The following is a 21246-nucleotide window of genomic DNA, read 5'->3' as shown; positions in this document are numbered from 1 at the left end:
AGGGAAAAAAAATAACAAATGTTCCAAAATCTTACTTTGCAACCCCACCATCTTGTGGTAGTCTGTGGTATTGCCGTAGAAAATAACTGAAAAAATTAGTTTTAAATATTGTAAATGTTGTCTCTGTCTGCTGATTGCGACCTGGGTTTCTAATCCCATCTTATAAAACACCTTTCTATATACTTGTAAATACAGCATATGCTTCAGGAAGTTAATTTGAGAGCAGCACTTCCCAGTTTCCTTCCTCCTCAGCATCCTGTCTCTCCGTTTCTCAGTTCTTCCATGGTAGACCCACAATTTTTGGCTTACTCAGCTTACCTCTCGCAGTAGTAACTTAACAGTACTTCACACCAAAAAAAGAAAGTTTAGAAATTGCATTAATTTTCAAGGCTTCTGCCCCCATCTTCAGCCTTTTTTATCCTTCAGCTGCTGTGCCCTCTAGGAGCAAGTATTCCACAGCAAGGACTGGTGTGATATTACTCTTGCATACTACATGAAGCATGATCCTGGCAATACAAAGAAGGGAACATGTAACTGTGTAACCCCCTTACTGAGAGACCTGTGTGCCATCTTCTAATTGTTCTTCAGTAATTTCCCTCATTTAACCTGTTTGATTCTTGTATTTTGGAAAGACCTCTCCAGTTTTATGCAAATAAACTCTGTAAAGATGTGGTTAAGTCCTTCAGCAAGGTGTGAGGAGTTTCCTTGTTTAAATAAGAAAGCAGTAATAATAAAATCTTGAATGACTATCAATGCTGAGTTGAGATTAGGTAGAGCAGAGAGGTTGGAGGCCAAATCTGAGCTAGCACTTGAAATCTCATTAAAGAGTACAATCATGCCTGGTTTCATGCTAGTAGTTCCCCACATTTGTTATATATGTATCCAAAAAGTGTGGGGGGTAGGTAAACACTGTTTTGAATTCCAGCCACTCTACAACAGAGGGTTGCAATCAAGATATTAGAATTTGGACTTCTTTTAAAAATGTGGGTCTATATTAGTATTTTATAGAGATTCTCTAGAAAATGCTTTTTGGAATTTGAGGTGGGAATTATTCGTGTTGGAATTAGAAAGGTTTTCTGCACATTCATTTTGAGGAGTTTGGTGGTGGTGAACATTCAAACATATGCAGTGCTTTATCATCTCTCTTGTTCTGACATACCATACCACATGACTCTGAGGTTGTTCCCACCATTCCTGTTAAGATTTAACTTAGTAAAAGCTGTTACTGTTTTAACAGGTTATTCCAAAATAATGATTAACATACCTCTAGCAAAGCTTAAGTGCATCAAATACCAATGGCTCCCTTTGAGACACTGTGAGTTTAAAAAAATACTCCATGTGTGAAGTCTTCAAAGAAAAAGAAAATACATAATAGCGCACATTGTAGGCATGTGTGTGCATTTCCTGTTTCTTATTAATGAAATGAGCAAAATTTAGTGCCCCCTTCTGAGATTTTTCAGAAATCAGAGGGAAAAGATAGCAGCTTGCAGTACAATTCTTTATCTACATGCCAGGGAAAGCGTGTAGAACATTCCAGTAAGGATTTGAAAAATGCCTGAATAGCTAAACCAATGGATGGAGCCAGACATAATGCAAGAGAGATTTCTTCATGCTAACTTGTGCCTTATATCTAATTTCTACCTATTTATTTTTAGATAAGTACTGCTAAGTTAACAAGAGTTTAATTTACACACCACAGGAACATTGAAGCAAGTGTGATTGCATTGTCTGAACTTGTGATTGTGATCCTTCTCCCTGTGTTACTTTTAGTGTGCCTGATAAACAGCTGAGGCTCCTATTAGCTGTATCCAAAAAACCCTTAAATTTCTGCAAATGCAGTTGTGGGAGGCACATGTCTTATCAGACCTTTGACTGCTGGCCCTCTGATGTTGCCTGTTCTCCAAGAATTCAGACATTTTCTGTTTGGTGCCTCAGCTTATTTGGTACAGGATAGAGCTAAAACTCGTTTCCCAGGGATTTGTGGTTCTGAGTGTAAAGTTTTTCCAGGTTATCAGTGTAAGAGTACAGCTAAAAGGCACAGTAGTCATTTAGTGGGATCCCACAGGAAAAAGACACATATCAGGAAAAGAGCTGTAATTCCAGTAGGCAGATTTCAACTAAATACCTGTGGTATATATGGTTTCCTCTAAAACCTGCCTCTTGAATACTGACAACAGAGGATGTGGTGATAAAATGGAATTGAGACACACTGGGCATGTTTGGGGAGCTGGGGCCATCTCAAGTAGAAGAAAAATTCCCAGTGTGTAAAATGCCTTGTTTCTAGCTCAGGTGAAAATGAAGAGTGTCATTTAGGCTGGATTTTGCATGTCTGAGGGGAGATGCTTGTCAACAAGAGGCAGGATCTATCTCCTCCATACCTGTCTCTGCAAACAGGGCCTTATGTGTAATTATTTATGGTAATAAATCACTAGAGTTGACGGACATTTGCCTCTGGGTATCCTGAATTCTTTATAGGACAAAAAAATCCAACAAAAACCAGATTACAGGTAGGGTTTGTAAATGTATATATTGGTGATGAGTAAAATGTGAGGTGGCAGGGGAAAAGTGGCAGGTTTTAGCTTGTCAGTCTCACAGTATCATCCTGATTCACATTAATGACTTCTTGTATTCCACCCCAACAGCAACACAGATGTGCACACCGTGGCTTCACTGCTCAAGCTGTACCTTAGGGAGCTCCCAGAACCAGTTGTACCATATGCAAAATATGAAGATTTTCTTTCCTGTGCCAAAATGCTCAGCAAGGAGGAAGAAACGGTGAGTTGGTAACTCAAGTAAGATGAAATAAAAGGCTGTTCCAGTTTTCAGGAGGAGAGAAGCTGGTGGTTGTCCTCATTTAAATGAGCATCTATTAATTGAAGCAGGTTTTGTATGAAAATTCTTGTCATCTGGGTCCTTGGAATTCTAAATAAAATTGTGTAGCATAACCTTAGCTGTATTTATTGCATGTCACTAAATCCAGTTCAAGTAAACATCATTGTAGCCAACAGCTTCCATTTTGCATGGAAGAGATGTATATTTTCATGGATTAGACTCTGAACTGTAAGAGGAAGGGTCTTGATGGTTGCTGTTAAATCAGAGGCCATTTATTAGTCAGAATCTACTATGGACCAGAACTGGGTAAAATAACCAAGTAGTTTCTTGTAGGAAATGCCAGGTAGTTCAAACCAGAACTGTTCATGGAAGGCTTAGCCTTGTTATAAGCAGGAGGAATGGAACTTCTGGTCAAAAAAAGGAAGAGTGAAAGAAAAAGAAAAGACATGATGAAACAAGATAGTTATTTTCTTTTTTATTTTTCCAGAGCTAATCCATGTTAGCCTAATCCAAAATGGATTCTACAAATTGTTTGTTCCTGATCATAACCTATATTTAATGCTGCATTTTCAGTGGTGTGTCTGTTGTCTTGTAGTAATTGGAATTGCTGCCTTTTTTTTTTATCTCTGATAAAATATTGAAAAACTGTGCCTACTCACTCTTTATTTTTCCTTAAACCTCTTAAAGGGCCTGAAAGAACTGGTGAAGCAAGTGAAGAGCCTGCCAGCTGTCAATTACAATCTGCTGAAATACATCTGTAGGTAAGTGTTCTTGCAAGAATATCACAATGGTATTTATAAGTGTGAGCTGACAGACAGACCTGTCTGTCTGTGTGCCCTGAAGGAAAAACTTTACTCACACTTGGAGGACTGGAGAACTCAAGTGAAAGTATTAAAATGGTAGGTTTACTGCATGACTAATTAGTAATTTACTCTATCAAGATTGTGGCTTTTCTTTCATAAGTGGGAAAGAAGTGCAAGAAAGTAGAAGTTAATATATTATATCTTCTTGATAGGACTTTGTTTTTCTATTCCTAACTGCAGTTACTGGATTTGTTTGCATTTAGAATGCAATGCTTAAACTATTTTAAGAAAGAATTATATGATGTGACTTTTTTTTTCTAATTTTCCTCCTTACATGTTCCTCAAAGATCTCTTTCTTCCCCACAGATTCCTTGATGAAGTCCAGTCATATTCAGGTGTAAACAAAATGAGTGTGCAAAACCTGGCTACAGTTTTTGGCCCCAACATCCTGCGCCCCAAAGTGGAAGATCCTCTGACTATCATGGAGGGTGAGCTTACTGTACATAATTTGTAAGAGAAAAGAAGAAATGTCTTTAGGTTTATTACCAGCACGTACCAGTCCGTGCAGTAAGTTCCATATATCTGTTATACAGAGACAGAAATTTTCAACCTGAATGAGCTTTTGGGTTAAATCTTGCAGGCTAATGTTAGAGGTACTGAAATGTGCAGCATTGCAGACAGACTTTACATGAGATTGTTCTGCCTTGGCAGCTTCACTAAACGTGGACCTTCTCTCTCAAAACTTCCTGCAAGCATGGCATGTTCTTACTCAGCACATGCAGTTGGAGTGCAGTTAATATTTCACCTGTGGTTCTTGAGGACAAGGAAGAGCTCAGGTTCACACTGCAGTGACCCGTGTAGAACCCCCACGAGGCAGTGGCATATTGCATGCCTTCCTGAACAGCAGGAATCAATTTACCAGCTGCATGCTCTCATTTACAGCCATGTTCAGCTGTAGCATTTCTCTGTGATTAAGACAAAAATATGGATGTTACAATGTCCTCGTATGACTGACTTCCTTCTAGTCTTAGTCTTTGTGACTTCAACACTGCATGAAGTACACGATGCCTTTTCTGCCATCAGACATGTTTTGTTTAATGTGGAGGATTTACTCAGCTTTCTCAAAAATTAGGGCTCTACATAGACTGTGCACTGAAAATTTAAAAAATGCAGTTTTCATAGTTTATTTCATAGTGTATGGAATTATTCTTTTCCAGTGAGAAGCCTTTTCTCTTCCCAGATACAATTCTCTCTATACTTGGTTCATTCACTTGTTTTTCTGAAGCCTTACTTTTTCTCCTCCTTCTTTTTAATTCTTATGACAATGACCATGTTGTTGTGAACAGAAACATGGCATTTCCAAATCATGTATGAAATCTGTGAATACTGTCTGGAGCAACTCTCCAGCCTGCTTATCAACAGCCCTTAGAATTAAAATTATGGTTCCTGTTGCAGGAAACAGGATGGATACTACATTCTCTGTAGGAAAACACATAACACTTTTTTAACTATTGAGAAATGGGTTTGATTAAACAGATTCATGACCTCTTCTAAGCATTACTGTAAGATTTAACATAAGACAGTGCTGATTTGCAATTGGGCTACACATATTTAAATGTATAGGGACCTTGAACAAAGACTACACATTGATTGATGCTCATGGCTACCCTTTGTCATTTCTCTTTGCCTTTTGGAAGATACAGAGTGCTTTTCTTGCACAGTCATTCAAAATAAAACATGCAGCTCTGGGGAACCATATCTTTATGATGGGGATGAGGAGTTGGTTTTGTTTGATTCCGTAGAGCTTTCCTTCAGAATTCAAACTACAGGGAAATTTTTTCCTGTCAAATGCAGACATAAAAGTTGCCTAAGGACAAAGCAATGTTTGTAGTAAAGTTCTGCACACAACAGGTGATGTTCTCAGAAGGAATGCAGCTAAGTGTGCCAGGGGATTAGCTAAGTGAATTTTCCTACTGCCTAGTTCTAAAGTATCATTTTGCCTCAGCAAACAAAGGAGTTTGAACAGCTAAAAAAGATACTGAGTATCCACGTTGAATTGACTCTTGGTACTTGGATTTTAAAAGGGTGGGATATAAAATCCAGAGTACTACAAAGGAATTTATGTGAAATGATTTTGCACAGTGGGAATTTATTGATTAGAAGAGCACAGCATGCCTCTCAAAACTTTTAGCAGTTTAAACATGAGGTGGTTATTTATAATTACCTTGACCTTGTTCCTGAAATATTCTTAATAAACCATAATGAGGGTCTGGTTAGCAAAATAGAGTTGCACATCTTTGTCATGCCAAGTCCAGTTCTAAATGCTAGTGTGTAAATTACAGTGTGCAGTCAAGTGGTGTGCACACCAAGGGGCTGTTCTTTTAGAGGAAAGGTGGCCATCTATTAGAGGAAGCAGCAAGCTGTGGTGCTGCATTACTTCCACAGAGTGCTATAACGTGGCAGAGTTCTCTGGCTGCGTGCAGTCTCACCATGGAGTGGTTAAACGCATTCACATTAAATTAATTCTGTCTCGTTACTGCACTGTTTTGCTTCAGAAGACTAAAATGTCTGTTCCAGCAGTGCAAATCCCTTGCCTGCCCATTTGCTGTTAAACTATCAAACACAAGTGCTGTGCCAGAATGAGACTTTGGTCTTAAAATGTTCGCCACATTGAGTGGAAAGCCATCGTTTAGAATGATGTTACCATGTTCTTCTCGTTATCTCCTCCTGTGCTCTTCATGGGATGCAGTTACTGCCATGGTAACAGCTTCTTTGCAAATGTTCCTGTTGTTTTTAGGGGGTCTGTGAGGCCTTGCTGGCTTGGTGTGATTGAAGGAAGAGGTCATGCTGGTGCGGCCCTGTAGCCAAGAGGCACTTCAGCCTTGTTAAACATTCAGGTTGTTACACAGATGGCTGCATTGTGTCAATGTTTGTATAAGCTGAATGTTTGCTAAGTATTTGTGGAATCTGGGAGATAAAATGTATTTATGCCTTAAATAAAACAGACCATTCACAACCACGTGCTTGGTGTCCCGTTTCAGGTACAGTAGTAGTCCAGCAGCTCATGTCAGTGATGATTAGCAAACATGAAGAGCTGTTTCCCAAGGATGTAGACCCTCAGATGGCACCTGAGGTGTGCAACAACAACAATGAAATTCCAAAGAAAACCACTGCAGGGCAGCTACAGAACAAAGAGAACAACAATACCAAGGAGACGGCAGTGAGGCGCTGCTCCTGGGACACGCCCGAGTCTCCCCAGAGGGGAAGTGTGGACTGTGAGTCTCCGACTGCTCTGCCAGGCAGCAAGACAAACAGCCCCAGGAACAGCATCCAGAAACCAGATGTCACCAGGAGCCCACCACTCATGGTGAAAAAAAATCCTGCTTTTAATAAAGGTAGCGGCATAGTCACCAATGGGTCCTTCAGCAGCTCTGTGGAGAGCCCGGAGAAGAGCCAGGCCGTACCAAACTGCTCCCTGCAAACCAGGAGAACGTCGTCCCTGAAGGGACCGGTGACCAAGATGGGGACGCACAGCGTGCAGAACGGAGGGGTGCGCATGGGCGTGTCCAGCACGGACGGGCACAGCAGCACCCTCGGCAGCCGGAGCCCGGGCTGGGCGCCCAATGGCTACGTCACTCTGAGGGACAACAAGCAGAGGGAGCCATCCGTGGGCGAGTCAGGCCAGCACAACAGGCTCTCCACCTACGACAATGTCCACCAGCAGTTCTCGATGGTGAACTCTGATGACAAACAGAGTGTGGACAGTGCCACCTGGTCCACGTCCTCGTGTGAAATATCCCTCCCGGAGCACTCCAACTCCTGTCGCTCATCCACCACCACCTGCCCTGAGCAGGACTTTTACGTGGGTAACTTTGAAGACTCTGTGCTGGATGGGCCACCCCACGAAGAGCTCTCTAACCCCGGTGACTATGAGAACAAAAGTGACAGGAGGAGTGTGGGGGGCCACAGCAGCCGAGCCACCAGCAGCAGCGATAACAGCGAAACCTTTGTGCCCAACAGTACCAACAACCACAGTGCTTTGCACAGCCTGGTGTCCAGCTTGAAGCAAGAGATGGCCAAGCAAAAACTAGAATATGAGACAAGGATAAAAAGGTAAGATGGTTCGGCACTCTACCATCTGACTGCCTTGTGCAGAGTAAATCCAAGTTTTGCCTCTCGTGAATTGCACTAGCTGAAGTCACTACTGTGTCACTCACTAGGTGCTTGCCAATGGTTTGTCATCTTTCAGTGTTGACGTTGCTTCAGTGATACTGTGATCCAGAGGAGTGTTTTTCAGAGCAGTTGTTTGCCATGTTGTGACATGTTATTCTGTTGGTGTCAAAAGTAAAGCCAGAACCTTTTGAGTGGGTGTATAAAATCTAATTAACAAAATTAGCAAAATCAGTAGCTTTTCACAGTGTTTCCATTAGCTCCTGCCTATTCTCGAGAGAAAGGCAACTGAGTGTCACCTTTCAGTGAAAGCAATGTTGTGGCATATTCCACTTGTAGTTTTTGGGAGTGGGAAGACTGCTGGACTCCTTTGCAGTTCTCATTCCTCTTGGGAAAGTGCAGCATCTGGGAGTTACCTCTGCTCATCCTTGTCTTCGCTCTGCTGCTGAGCCTTTCCTTCAAAGCTCAGACCAGTTAAAACAGGGCAAGGGAGGGATGTCTTTGTCTACAGATAGTGCAGTCTCTGCTCATATAGAGCAAGGTTGCAGGGGTGGGTGGTTGTAGTGATCAGTGAATAACCTCAAAGTCTGGGCTGAGCATTAATTAATGCACTCAGCAGTGCAGAGCTGAATGTGCTGTCTTTGTTATAAAGGTTCTTCAGTGAAGCTGTTCAGGACTTTCTGTTCTCACCTCTGTTACACAGCAGCTCTGTGCACTGGTACCTCTGGCGCTGCAAGTCATAGATCACAGCATGAGAGCTGCTGGCAGCAGCAGCTGCCAGTCAAAGTGCAGCCTGCAGAGTGTTGCAGTCTTTCACCTGCATCACTCTTTCCAGCAGAGTGTGCAGTGTAATGAAGCACTTCATGTATGGTTTAATATGTGTACTGACTGTGTTTAGTACCACAAACATCATAGGAGGTTTGGGTTGGAATGGACCTTAAAGATCATCCAGTTTCCAACCCCCTGCCATGGGCAGGCACACCTCCCACAATACCAAATTGCTCAGAGGCTCATCCAGCCTGGTTTTGAGCACTGCCAGGGATGGGGCATCCACAGCCTCTCTGGGCAAGCTGTGCCAGTGCCTCAGCACCATCTCAGTAAATAATTTCTTCCAAACATCTCATCTAAACCTACTCTCTTCCAATCTGAAGCCATTCCCCATTGTCCTATCACACTACACCTCCTGATGAAGGGTCCCTCTGGCTTCCCTGTCAGCCCCCTTCAGATATTGGAAGGCTGCAATGACATCTCCATACAACCTTCCCTTCTCCAGAACAGCCCAAACTTTCTCAACCGGTCTTTGTAGGGGAAGTACTCCAGTCCTCTTATAACCCCATGGTCCTCCTCTGGACTTGCTCCAACAGGTCCATGTCCTTCCTATACTGGGGGCACCAGAGCTGGACACAGCACTCCAGGTGGGGTCTCACTAGCAGAGCAGAGGGGCAGAATCCCCTCCCTCACCCTGCTGCCCGTGCTGCCGTGGATGCAGCCCAGGATACAGCTGGCTTTCTGGGCTGTGGGCACACATCACCAGCTCATGAGTTTTTCATCAACCATCACTCCCAAGTTCTCCTCAGCAGAGCTGCTCTCAGTCTCTTGTCTGCCAGCCTGTAGGTGTGCCTGGGGTTGCCATGGCACAGATGTAGGACCTTGCTTTACTGAACTTGATGACAGCCATATTTACACATACATGCAGGTCCATATTGCAGAATAAATACAGCAGGCTGGTCAGCTGAAGAAAGGAGATGAGCAGTGAAACAAAGGTGTTCAGAGCACTATTCTGACCCTCTGGGTAACACTAACACAACTAGCAGCCCTGGGTGTCAATGCTTCAGGAAGTAAAGGGAATAGTTAGCCTAATCCTGGAGAATGAGATGGAGCTGTTGGCTTCTGTGCCTTTTGCTGTTCAAAGGCATTTTCTAAATGAGCTACTGAAGAGACAAAGGTATTTTTTTAACAAACTGCCAAAGAGCTTTCCCTGTGAGAGCAGTTCATGGATGAAGCCATGGTTTGTAGATAGGCCCATCAGAAATTCAGTCTAAGCTTTAGAAATGAAAAGACCTGTATGAATTTGATGAATTTGTTGGTGGTATGTGTTTCTGCTTGAGTGAGTAAGGAGTGCTCCTCAGGACCTGTCTGCTTTTATTTCCTTCATGCAGCCTGGAGCAGAGAAATCTCACCCTGGAGACTGAAATGATGGCCCTGCACGAAGAGCTGGATCAAGAGCGGAAGAAGTTCACAATGGTAGAAATCAAAATGCGTAACGCAGAGCGGGCGAAGGAGGATGCAGAGAAGAGGAATGATATGCTGCAGAAGGAAATGGAGCAGTTTTTCTCTACTTTTGGGGAATTGACAGTGGAGTCTCGCAGACCAGAAAGAGGCAACACCATCTGGATCCAGTGAGCTGTGGAAGCATAGGCTGTGGGACTTGAGGAAGGGCTTGGGGGTATTATACTGTACCAGGTGGCTGGTCACCTGTCTGAGGCTAGTACTCAACAAAATGTTACAAACCCTTGAAGGAGGAAATCATACATACATTAAGCAGTCATATCTACAGTGTGTACTTACCAAGTTATACTCTTTGAATGCTTCATGAGACTACTGTCAAGTGTTACAACTGGATATGTGTATATAAATTTAAAAACCACCTTAGAGCAAGAGATGTATCTGAAGAAATATTTTAATGCAAGTCTTGTATTTAAACTGGTAAATTGAGATGTTGTTGCAATCAAGCTTTATATAAAGGCTTTTCTCCCTTGCACTTAACATAATAAGCTATTTTTGGCATTGTGTTACCATCAGCTTATTTTGTATATCAAATGGGTTTTTTTTGTTTTTGTTTTGTTACCCCTTTTGCTGGGGAGTGAAGATAAACAGATATGTTAAGGTAAATGTGTGGATGGTTAGCCCTGATTTGCGTCGCTTCTAAACAGACAGCAGGATTGAGAAACTGGAGTATGCCACGGGAAAAATAAAGCAATGCTGCTTTCACAGAATTGATGGCCAGGGGACAAAGTTCCACAGCACCCCATTGTTAAATAATACGTGAGGATATGAAGTCAGCCTAGACTGGGGACAGTGACAGAGGGGTGAACAGCTGCTTGTTTGGGAGTAAATGTGGGTGACTGAGTAAGAAGTTGGGGAGAGGGGAAAGAGGGACTTAAGGAGAAGTTCATCATATGGTATACCCTGCAGAAGCCCTGTGCCCGACCACTGCAGCTCAGAGCAGGGATATAAACCAGTTGTTCAGACCATATTTGCATCTGACTTACCTCTGCAGTCTGGGTGAGGGTAAGTCCTTTTTGCAGTGCTGGTGGAGGGACACACAGGAAGGTTTATCTGGGGATTGTGGTAACCTTATCAGTGTGATGGGTATTGAAAACATAACAAAAAAAAAGTCCATGGTAGAAGTCACTGGGACAGCTGGCAACAAACAGTAAATAAGGAAGAAAACACACCGACATATTCACCACTTGTATTTACAGTGTATATTAACAAGTTATCACACTGTCATGAATGCTTCAAGAAATTATTGTCAAGTGTTACAACTGTGAAAATTCCAGGCTCTCAGCATCACCAAAGGAGCACCTAGAGGGAACAGCCTGGAGTGTCACAGCATTCAGAGTGCCAATGGAAAAGAAACAGCAGAACCATCCTGCATGTTAATAATTTGTTTGGCATCTTTAAACACAGTAAGTATAACCGGTATTTTCTACACCATGGTAAGGATGTTTGGTTTTAACTTAGGGTTCAGGGCTGCAAGCAGTACTATTAGGGAGGGTTGTTGAGACATCTTGGCTTCCCTCTAGTGTCTCTTAAATATATTGCAATTAGTTTTTAATTCCAGCTGAAAAAGAATGGTGAAGGTGGCTTCAAAGAACCTTCTTGGCTATAGTATGGATATTAAACAAGTATTAATTGGGTGTGGGTATTACACTGGGAAGCAAACATGAGGTTTTAAATTCCAGAGAAATACAGAGCATTACCTGTGGTGCTTGTGGATGCATTGTTTGTGTGTGGAGAGGTTCAAAGTCCTGTCGGGACAGCTGTTGTATTGATTGTTGTGAACATGTCCAGTGCACCTCCAGTCTGTGTGTAAATCAGAAAAAGTCAGACGGGGAGAGATCAAGGTATGAATTCCATGTTTTACATCAGTCAGCAGCAATGACAACATGTACCCACAATGGTGAGAGAAGGAAACAGATTACTATGTTAATTCTGTTGGTTTTTTTGGTGGTTTTTTTTTTTTATTGAATAAGAGATCTTGATAACTGATGCAGTAGGCGTCACAATTTTACCAGTATCTGACATCTGTTGACATGACATCAAAGCCTCTGAGCTAAGTATTTCCTTGACTGGAATTCCTCTTTTTGCACTAGATGTACACAGTAGTGAAAGCTTCTATCAAACCTTGTGTTAGGCAGGATTTGTCTGTTTGTTTGAAGCTTGACTTTGCCTGCATTTGAAGCTTACCTTCAGGTTTCAAAAGGTATTTCATACAGTTCCTCAAAGAATGTTCAAATTCGAGTTATGTGGCTAAGCACTGACACCCAGATTTCTTGCTTTGCAGTCCAGAACAAGACTTCACCTCGCTGTCTTGCAGAAGTCATCTGTGCAGAGGGGGAACTTGAGCAGGCACAGCAAATTTAGAAAATATCATGGACAGCAGACGTCCATTCCCATCATAATCCATCCAAAGTAACCCACTCCACCTGTGAGATTGCAGCAGCATTTAGGCAGTGGTGACAAAGGTTATTTATGCCCTTTAAATGGTCATCTTCATGCTCCTGTTACTGTCTTAGTTCTTCAAAAGCACAAAGTCCTTGATGTTTCTTACGTTCAGAATCTTAACACTTGTCACTGGATGACACCATTCCCAGGTGGCCCACAACTCGTGTGCTGCTCCGTGCCCTTCAGCACGTCCAGCCTGGGTGTGAAGTGACCTGCTGGGGATGAAACGTGAAATGGCATGCTGATGGAGCCAAGTGGCCAGAAGATAAAATCACACTCCCTCTCATTCAGTGCAGTGGAAAGGGGCAAGATTTATTCACAAGATTAAGGTAAATGCAAACTGAGCCTGAAGGCTGCGAAAAAAAACTAAGGATTTCATGCAGCTGGTAACAAATGCAGTGGTTCAATGTATCTCATAAAGACAGTTTTTAGGATTCTTAACTGCTGAGGTACTGAATATAGCTGTGACAGCTGCTTTTATCACCAGTTTGTGTAATGAAATGAGTCAAGTCATTACGGGCCAAGCTAACAGTGCTACCTGCTGCAAGAGAGCACTGTGTTTCAAGTATCAATTAAAACAAGGTTAACAAATTTGCTTTCAGCTCTTCCTCACAGCTCTGTGAGCTCCCCAAGTTAATAGTCTGTTGTATGAGTCAACTAGCCAGCTCCAAGCTGAGAATGGCAGAACAGCTCATTCCAGCACATTGTCCCTCTGCCTCATGCACTGCTCATCAGAGACAAGGCTTTTGCAATTAATCAGCACAGATGGTGGGAAGAAATCTATTGAGCTGATGACCTTCTGCTCCAGTCCCAAGGTTCACATTACATCCAAAAGCATAATTTCAGGACACACAAGCAGGCTAGAGTTGAGGCACAGAGTAAGAGAGTGATGGACCCTTAATCTCATCTCCAACCACATCATGGGAGCACTGGGATGGGTGCTCATACCCTTACGTGCCTTTGCATAGCAGACTGGAAAAGTAGCAGATACACCCCATAACTCTTGAATGTTAGATGCTGGTGTTCTGCTTTGAGAAGCTTTTGTCTCCCCTTCTGTTCGTGAGAGTCCTGCTACACATTTGGAGTATGCTCTGGTGCAGCAGAATAAATAAAGTTACTACACATTTTTGCCACATGTTGTTATTTTAGCATCTCAAAGTTAGCAACTCAGCATCAGTTTTCCAAACACAAAGTTTAAAAAATAAAATACCATGTGAAGGGATAAGCAAAACTAGTGTTGGATTTTCATAAGAACAAAGAGGAAAGGAGCTGATATTACTGCTCTTAAGCAGTAATCTAGTAGTTAAAGTGCTGGTCCAGACATTTTTGAGAAAGATACCATTTCCTAAAAAAAACCTAATATTTAACAAATATTTCTTGTGTAGCATCCTTAGTGGGATAGAACGGAGGCAGGGTAAGGACAGAGTGAATAAGCAGGTACAGTGATTTGCACATTTTGACAGGCCAGTCAAAACAGTGAGTTGCCTCCAGCTGCTCTAGATTTGAACACTTCCTGGATGAGTGAAACTCCTAATTAATTTCCTTTCTTACTCTTAAATCCCTCTGGAGACTGTCCATTGAAGAGGAGAGCGCAGACTCTGTGCCCCTGGCAAATCTTCAAGGAGGCAGAGGAGATGGAAAGGGGAGACGGGCAAATAAAAATTAACATGTACTTGTGATGTGGGCATGCAAAAATAGAGGAACCAGATGGGAGAGACGAGGAAAACAAGGAAGTTAATATACCTGAAATTGCCATGTGTAGGTGGTGGTAATCTGCCCTCAGTTAAGAGCATTCTTTCTGAGAATGTTGTGTTATTCTTTCAGAGTGTTTTTGGCTCTAAATTGCTTTGTGGGCTGACACCAGGAGCTGGCTCAGCTGTTCCCCGAATACCTGCCTTGCATTTGTCGGTCCTGTGTGCCAGCAGCGTGAGTTCCTCTGGGGAAACACCCAGCAAAGCCGTGGGAGTGACAGGAGGGAGGGAGCCCAGAAGGTCGGGCAGTTCCCCTGGGTTGCCCACCCTCGCTCTGGAAGCTGCTGATGGCCCTGGACTGTCACCCAGCATCTCTGGAGCTGTGCTGCTCAGGAAATGAGGCTCATGCGGCAGATGCCCTGCTGATGCAAATCGCCGTGGCTCTGCAGAGGTTTAGGAAGCAGTGGGAGACACTGAGAGCTTTCCCTGCCAGGCTTTTAGAAGCTGTCATAATGTGTGTAATTACAATTAGCGTTGGTGATCTGGTTTTATTGGGAAAAGGCTTGTCAGCAATAAAACAGGTTTCTTTAGTATGCCAGTAATAATGGAGAGTGCAAGAAAATTTTTGAGGCCGGAAACATGATCGTGATGCAAATGTATTCCTTGCTTTTTCCCAGAGGGATCCAGGATAATGAGCTTCATATGCAAGACAATTCCACTTTTGAATCTTATAAATGCAAGAACAGAAAACCCTTTCTACCTCTGTGTATTACTCTCTTCATGAGAAAGAGGTTTAAAGTGATTAATGTTCAGTAGCAATTTGTGTTTAAAATACTATTATGAGCATGGCTGTAATTTTTTTAGTGGTATTTAGGAGGTGACTTGGCTTGGGACCAAAATAGGTAATTTTGAGCACCAGTGTTTTCTCTGTTGTTCATGTGACAAAGGTACAATCTTGATTTTTTGACCTTAAAAATTAACATTTGCTGAAATGCAGTCTACAGGCCAGTAAAAATAAAAATGTAGCACTACTTGTAAATCAGTTTCCTAAACTGTAACAAAAAATGTTCTCCAAATTTTCAGCACTGCTGAGCTATGCCAGTAACTAGTATTATTGATTGTGCATTCTGTGTATCAGGAGGAATGACAGAACGTGGATTTTGGCAGAGCAGGATGACAAACGTAGTGCTGTTCCCACTTTTAACCTAAACTGAGCACTCTGGTGAGGTTTTGCTTAATTTGCTCTTGCAGATGTGTACTTTGTGTTACAGTGAGACCTGACTCTGAGGATAAGTTGTGTGTGGAAAAAGTTACAAATTCACACCTCCCTCATTCCATAGGAGTTCCCATGAGTAGACATGCCTTAATACTAATAGGGCATGTGGCTAATGGATATATTTGTATAGTTTAGTGGTATTAATAGTGACTGTATCACAATCGGCTTAATTTATATTCTTCTGTCTGACTGGAGGGACCTACATCAAAGGAGGCTGAAATGGAAAGTAAGCAGGGTATGAACCATGGCAGAAATGAAGCATCTCTGGAGGCAATTCCAAAGGCCATTAAGAGAACAGTTCATGAACTATTAATGTATTTCTGTGCTGCCAGCTAGGCCTGTTTTTCCCAAGGCCCAAAAAGCACACAAAGCTATTAAAAACCTTGTCTAACAAGGAAAGAGGTGGAGACCTGCTAGTATCTGCTCAGGAGGATATGCTGAGTAAAGATGGACAGCTTTGGATGCCCTGGAGCCAGCGGGGGCTGGGCAGATTTGCAGTAGTTTGCAGGACCAGGCACACATCCCAGTTGAGGCTCTCAGTCTCCAGTCCAGCCAATAAGCCCAATTGGCATCTATTTTAGGAGCAGTTGTTCAGAAGAGCTTTGTTCTTCTGTATGGATTCTGTGTTCTTCTGTATTGATTGCACACACATTAACGGTGTGACAGGTTTTTGTTTCCTGACTGTTTCTGGGCAATTTTTAAGAAAATGTAAACAAATTACTTGTATTCCGCGTCTCTGCTATTCAAGTTCTACTGTCAAGGCAGAACTTGAATAGCAGCTACAGTTGTAGAATCTGTTTCTTTGTTTAAACCTTATAATCTCAGTGGAGCTGTATAAACCCTATTCTTCACAAACTTGTAATTCCAATGCACTGAAGCACACCTCAGGCAAGCCCTGCTCTCTGCTACTTTAGTTATGCATTACAGTACTTAACAATAAATCTTGTTTTACTGTGGGGAGCCAAATCCATCACACCTCAGTAAAGACAATTAAAAATACAGGTTAGCAGGAGGCTAAGGTCTACCCTGATGAACACAAATCAACAGGCCTGTTGCGAACATTGATTTCCTATTTAGGAATTAAAAAAAAAAAGAAAAGTAGTCAGTTGTGAATGTTTGGTATAAATATTGCATTGATTTTGATATTAAATAGAAGAGGAATATATAGTTAATAGGTGTATGCTGAACACATTAAAAGAGGTCAGCAGAATGACTTTGATTTGTCCTGAGAATCTGGAGTTGAATCAGTGACCCACCTGAGGACTGCAATAATGCATCACCTTTGTGTTATGGCTGACACTGAGGGTGCTGATGTTTAGCTGAAAATCTGTGGTACTACAGAAACACAAATCTGCTGTTGTCCTCTATAGAGTCTCCTGTAAATCATGCAGGGCCTAATTAAAGGCCTTAGAGACTTATTAAACACTTAAATTTGGAGTCAGATATAGCTACTATCAACAGAAGATGGTAACCAGAGACTGCTTGGGCAAGTTCCAGAAAACTGGCCACAATCTCGACAATTTACTGGTTGTTCAGTGATTAATCTCTAGGCATCTACTGTGTTGGATTTATTTCCTTCTTCCTGATCCATTTTTGCTGAACTGTTGACACTGAAGCACCACTTAACAAGGAATATTCCCTGAGTTCTGATTTATGCACAGGATGTGTAAGATGGGGACACAGTCAGAAAGCAAGAGAGATGTCATCCTGCTAGAAGCAGTGTAGCTACAAACCCCTATTCTTAGCACTGCAAAGGCTTTCAGGTGGATTATCCTGCACTCTGTATGTACAGACATGCTGTCACAACCATGACAGTGCTGTGCAGACAGAATGTCTTTGTTTTTGCAGAGTGCTCAGTGCTGAATTGGCTGGTGTGGTGAAGGAGGAGGTGCCAGTGGAACACAGGAGCTTGTATATCAAGCAGTAAAACCAAGAGCTTCCTAATTCAGAGGGTGACTGCACAAGAATTTAAAGATAAATGCAAAACTCTGTACCCCATCTTTTTTTTTCTTCTTTGTGGATATGGAGGGGCAATTGAAAGGCAATAAAGTGAAAGAAAGATGCGAATTTGTATTAAGACCAGAGTGTCTGAGATGATACAGTATTGGGACTTTTCTGTGTGCTGAGTACTGTGGTCTGGTAAAACAAGCCCTTTAAATGCTTCTTGGAAGATAGGTCCAGCCCTAGGTGCCTACAGGATTGGCCCAGGAAAACCAAACCCAGGTGATGGCTGAGTAATTGCCCGGGATGCAGAGAGGAATCAGGTAAACAGTGGACAGTGTCTCTTTGTCCTGAGGCTGTGAAGTGACACCAAGGAAGTGAATGTTGGGAAGCTTTCTTCCTACCTTGGGAATGTGTGTTGTGCTTGATGACACAGCAGAACTTTCTTCTTCTTGATGGGATGTGTCTGGCAAGGACAAGTTCCATCTTCAAGGTAGACTTGAAGATGTCTCCTGGTCCCGCTAATTGTTTTGGCTCCAGAAAAGGAAGGGCATCTTGAAAATCTTCTGTGAAACTTGATGGCACTCTTGGCAGTGACCATTTCTACCCTTATAAAATTTCTACTTGGGCAATTGCAAATATCTTTAATATCTTTCCCCACAGGGTCCTAGTTAGCCATTGCTAAAGTCTTCCTGGTCTTCTTTTCACCTACTAACTCAGTTGATTTCTAAGGTTTTCTAACAATTCAGACCAAGTATCTGCATCAGATAGCAGAAAATACTAGGAGAAGAAAAGTAGTCACAGAGTAAACCTTCAAATATAGATAGCTGTGATCCCAATCCAGGAACTGTGTGTTTGGATAAATCCCAAAGCTTTGAGCTTTTCATATGTACATATATTTTAGGAAGGATTGACCTACTCTACTGAAACTATGTGAGCTTATTATCAGACCAAGAATCACTTAAGAAACCCAACAAGAGAAGCAAAACCAAATAAATCACAACACCAGAAGCTGCATCTATCTTTAAATGCTTTCTCACATGCAATTCAGGTGTTTGATGCTAACACTGAATGCCATTACTTGGCACATAAAACTTGTTAAATGTGTGATTTAGTTGTTTTTTAAACTGATGTAGTGGAAGGAAAGGCTGATCTCATCCTCAGATGAGAGGATGAGACAATTCAACCTCACAATTCAACCTCAGTGAGAACTGTGCTTTCAGAATAACCGTGAAGGATGGCCATGTTTCAAGCTTTAAGGACTTCTTTAGAGGAGGAGTAGATAAATACACAGTGATATATAAACAGATAGTACTCCATCTGTATCTGAAAAGATAAGTGAGATTTCCTGAGACATGTATAACAAGGCATTTTATTTTGTCCTATTTGACTCTAGTAACTACATCGTTTCTTGCTTGTGACCATCTATTCTTACTCAGAAGCTAAGGTTATCTGCAGCAGCCACAGTAACATAAATTATGTTACCAGTGAGGCAGTTCATCTGAATACTGATACAAAGAAGAAAAAGCCCTCACAGCCTGCAATTCACATTAGGGAGTAATTTTTGGTAGCAAGGGTCTTACCATGGGCTCTGTGCCTCTCCCTCCAAGGCTTCAATCAGTGCTTACACACCTGTTCTTGGAGTGTTTTGTTGGTCCTTTAGATCAGTGCTGTGTCAATACAGAATATTAAATTTATCTGGAGCTACTGCAGTCTATAAATATTCAAGTGTCTGCTGCCAGTTTTGTGGATGTGAGACTCCCGTTGCACTAATGGAAATTATAAATTCAATCACAAATGAGGAGGACTTTTGAAAGACACTTAAGTGCACTGAAGTACTAGACATCTAACAAGTAAAAAATCTTAATGAGAAGGAAAATAACTGTGGCTTTTCAGTTAAACTTCACAGCTAGTTCTACAAATATTCTTTCCCTGCACCAGAATCTCAGTAACGCTGAGAGTTCTCAAAGAAAAAGAAAAATATTCCATTTTATATGTTTTGTGAAATGTGATTGTTTAGCATCATGTACATGCCACTGTGCGTTCAGAGAAAGGGATGTTGCTTACATGGTTCCTTCAGTCTCTCTGGAAAGCCAGGCAGTTCTCCTCTGTGTCCTTCTTGGAAAAGAAAAATGGGGTGCAGCCTGGTGTAGGAGTTTGCCATGTAAGGACTGATCCATGCCTCAGCATTCTCTACTGGGAAATCCAATGCCTTTTCAATCTCTCTTACCCAGATTTAATTGTGTGGCCCCTTTATTCTTAACATCCTTATGTCTCCTTGTGCCTTCCAGTGATTAGGAGAGATGGGATTCAGCCATATTCCTGCCTTATCACCTGTGCCAAGAGGTTTTCAGCATCAGTGCAAATGCTTTTGTAGAGGGATTTCATTTGCTAGCTATCAAGTGTTGCAGTAGGTGCTTCAAATGCAGTGTTGCATAATAGTGTGACTTGTTCAGAAAGCACATTGTAATGCAGGTTTTTAATCTGGGTGCCAGTGTCAGTGAAGGATAACAACAATTTCCACACTCTGTAGCTTCCTGAGGGTACAACACAGGTTCCGTTTAGCACAGCACAGCTCACGTGCCAATAAAGTTCAGAGCTGTTAATTACAAACTTATTGAAGGTTTATATGAGTGCATGTGAGCACATCTGATAAAGGCTACATCTAATCCTGACTTGATGGGTGCTGATCACAGACACTTCACGATTGCCATGCTGGCATAGGAGTTTAGGAAGCACGTTGCTGTTTAGAAATAATTCCAGAATATCCTGAGCAGCATTAGGGATCTGCTGGGCAACCAGAGAAGGATTATTGTTTTTATATATTGAAGATTCTCCAGGTTAATCTGTGGAATTTTTTAATGGGAGACAGGAACGGGGAAAATTCTGTTTTCTGAATACATGTAACCCCTTTGTTATTAAAAAAGTGAACGATAACTTCTGATTATTCTCAAATCCAGAAAGTGTTTCCCTCACATGACTTGTATCAGAGTGTAGTGGGCAACAATCATCACATTTATCAAATTCATTGGAAATCATCAAGTGCCTTTTGGCCTTTGTAATTCAAAAAGCATGCCACATTGTCAAGTCATGAGTTAAGTTTGGAATTACTAGAGCCAACATTCCAAGTAAACTTTTTCATTGACCACGACTTTTTATGTCCCTGTTAACCTTGTATCTTTCCTGTTGTTTCAACACTTTGCAATCTGATAGGCTTTTCCTATGCAAAAAAAAAAAAAAAAAATTACTGGATTGTAACAATATCAAGACATCTCTCTTTGCAGGTTCTTCTACTTCATTTTGCAGGAGGTTTTCCATTAAATCATGTTACAGCTCCTATAATCAAAAGCATGTTGAGAGCTCTGTACTGGTGCCAACAGTTTTCATAAGGTGTTAATACCAGAAAGAGGAGTTCAGTACAAAATGCCATGCAGAACACCTTCCCCGAGTTGCTGAAAGACCTTCCCTTTATAGGGAAGGTGTTTACTGCTCAGCTCAGAGATTCACCCACTGGACTATGAGGAGAAAATACTGCTTTTTGTTTGCTTGTTTGTTCAGAAGAGAAGAAATTGTGTTTGCTGTTACAACTTCTAGCAATGGCTGCGATGTGAACTAAAATTTGAAGCTTCTCAAATGGAAATGAGAATTGCAATCCCAAACTGAGCCCCTGCGGCTAAATCTTTTTGATGTGTTCATTAATTAATTACCCATAGCTGAAGGAGATTAGAGCAGAGTTCAAAGCTGAGAAATATGCAAAGGAAAATACTGTATTAGACAAGAAATTTAACTGTAAAAAGTCTAC

General features: G+C 41.8%; 1 protein-coding gene across 10 annotated transcripts in view; it reads left to right on the top strand.

Annotated features, from left to right (window-relative positions):
- The window catches only part of ARHGAP24 (Rho GTPase activating protein 24), a 242869-nt gene extending 232172 nt beyond the window's left edge, over positions 1-10697 (top strand). For all 10 annotated transcript variants that reach the window (XM_064416795.1, XM_064416796.1, XM_064416797.1 and 7 more), the window contains 5 exons: positions 2643-2775; positions 3520-3593; positions 4002-4123; positions 6677-7748; positions 9965-10697. In XM_064416795.1, coding sequence (XP_064272865.1) covers positions 2643-2775; positions 3520-3593; positions 4002-4123; positions 6677-7748; positions 9965-10208 — 1645 coding nt within the window. In that variant the 3' untranslated portion in view covers positions 10209-10697. The remainder of the gene's footprint in view (positions 1-2642; positions 2776-3519; positions 3594-4001; positions 4124-6676; positions 7749-9964) is intronic.
- The last annotated feature ends 10549 nt before the right edge of the window (positions 10698-21246 follow it).

The sequence above is a fragment of the Passer domesticus genome, chromosome 4 (genome assembly GCF_036417665.1).
Source record: "Passer domesticus isolate bPasDom1 chromosome 4, bPasDom1.hap1, whole genome shotgun sequence".
In the NCBI taxonomy this organism is placed as follows: domain Eukaryota; kingdom Metazoa; phylum Chordata; class Aves; order Passeriformes; family Passeridae; genus Passer; species Passer domesticus.
The sequence above is the reverse complement of the archived record's forward strand: the minus strand, read 5'-3'. Positions and strand labels throughout refer to the sequence as shown.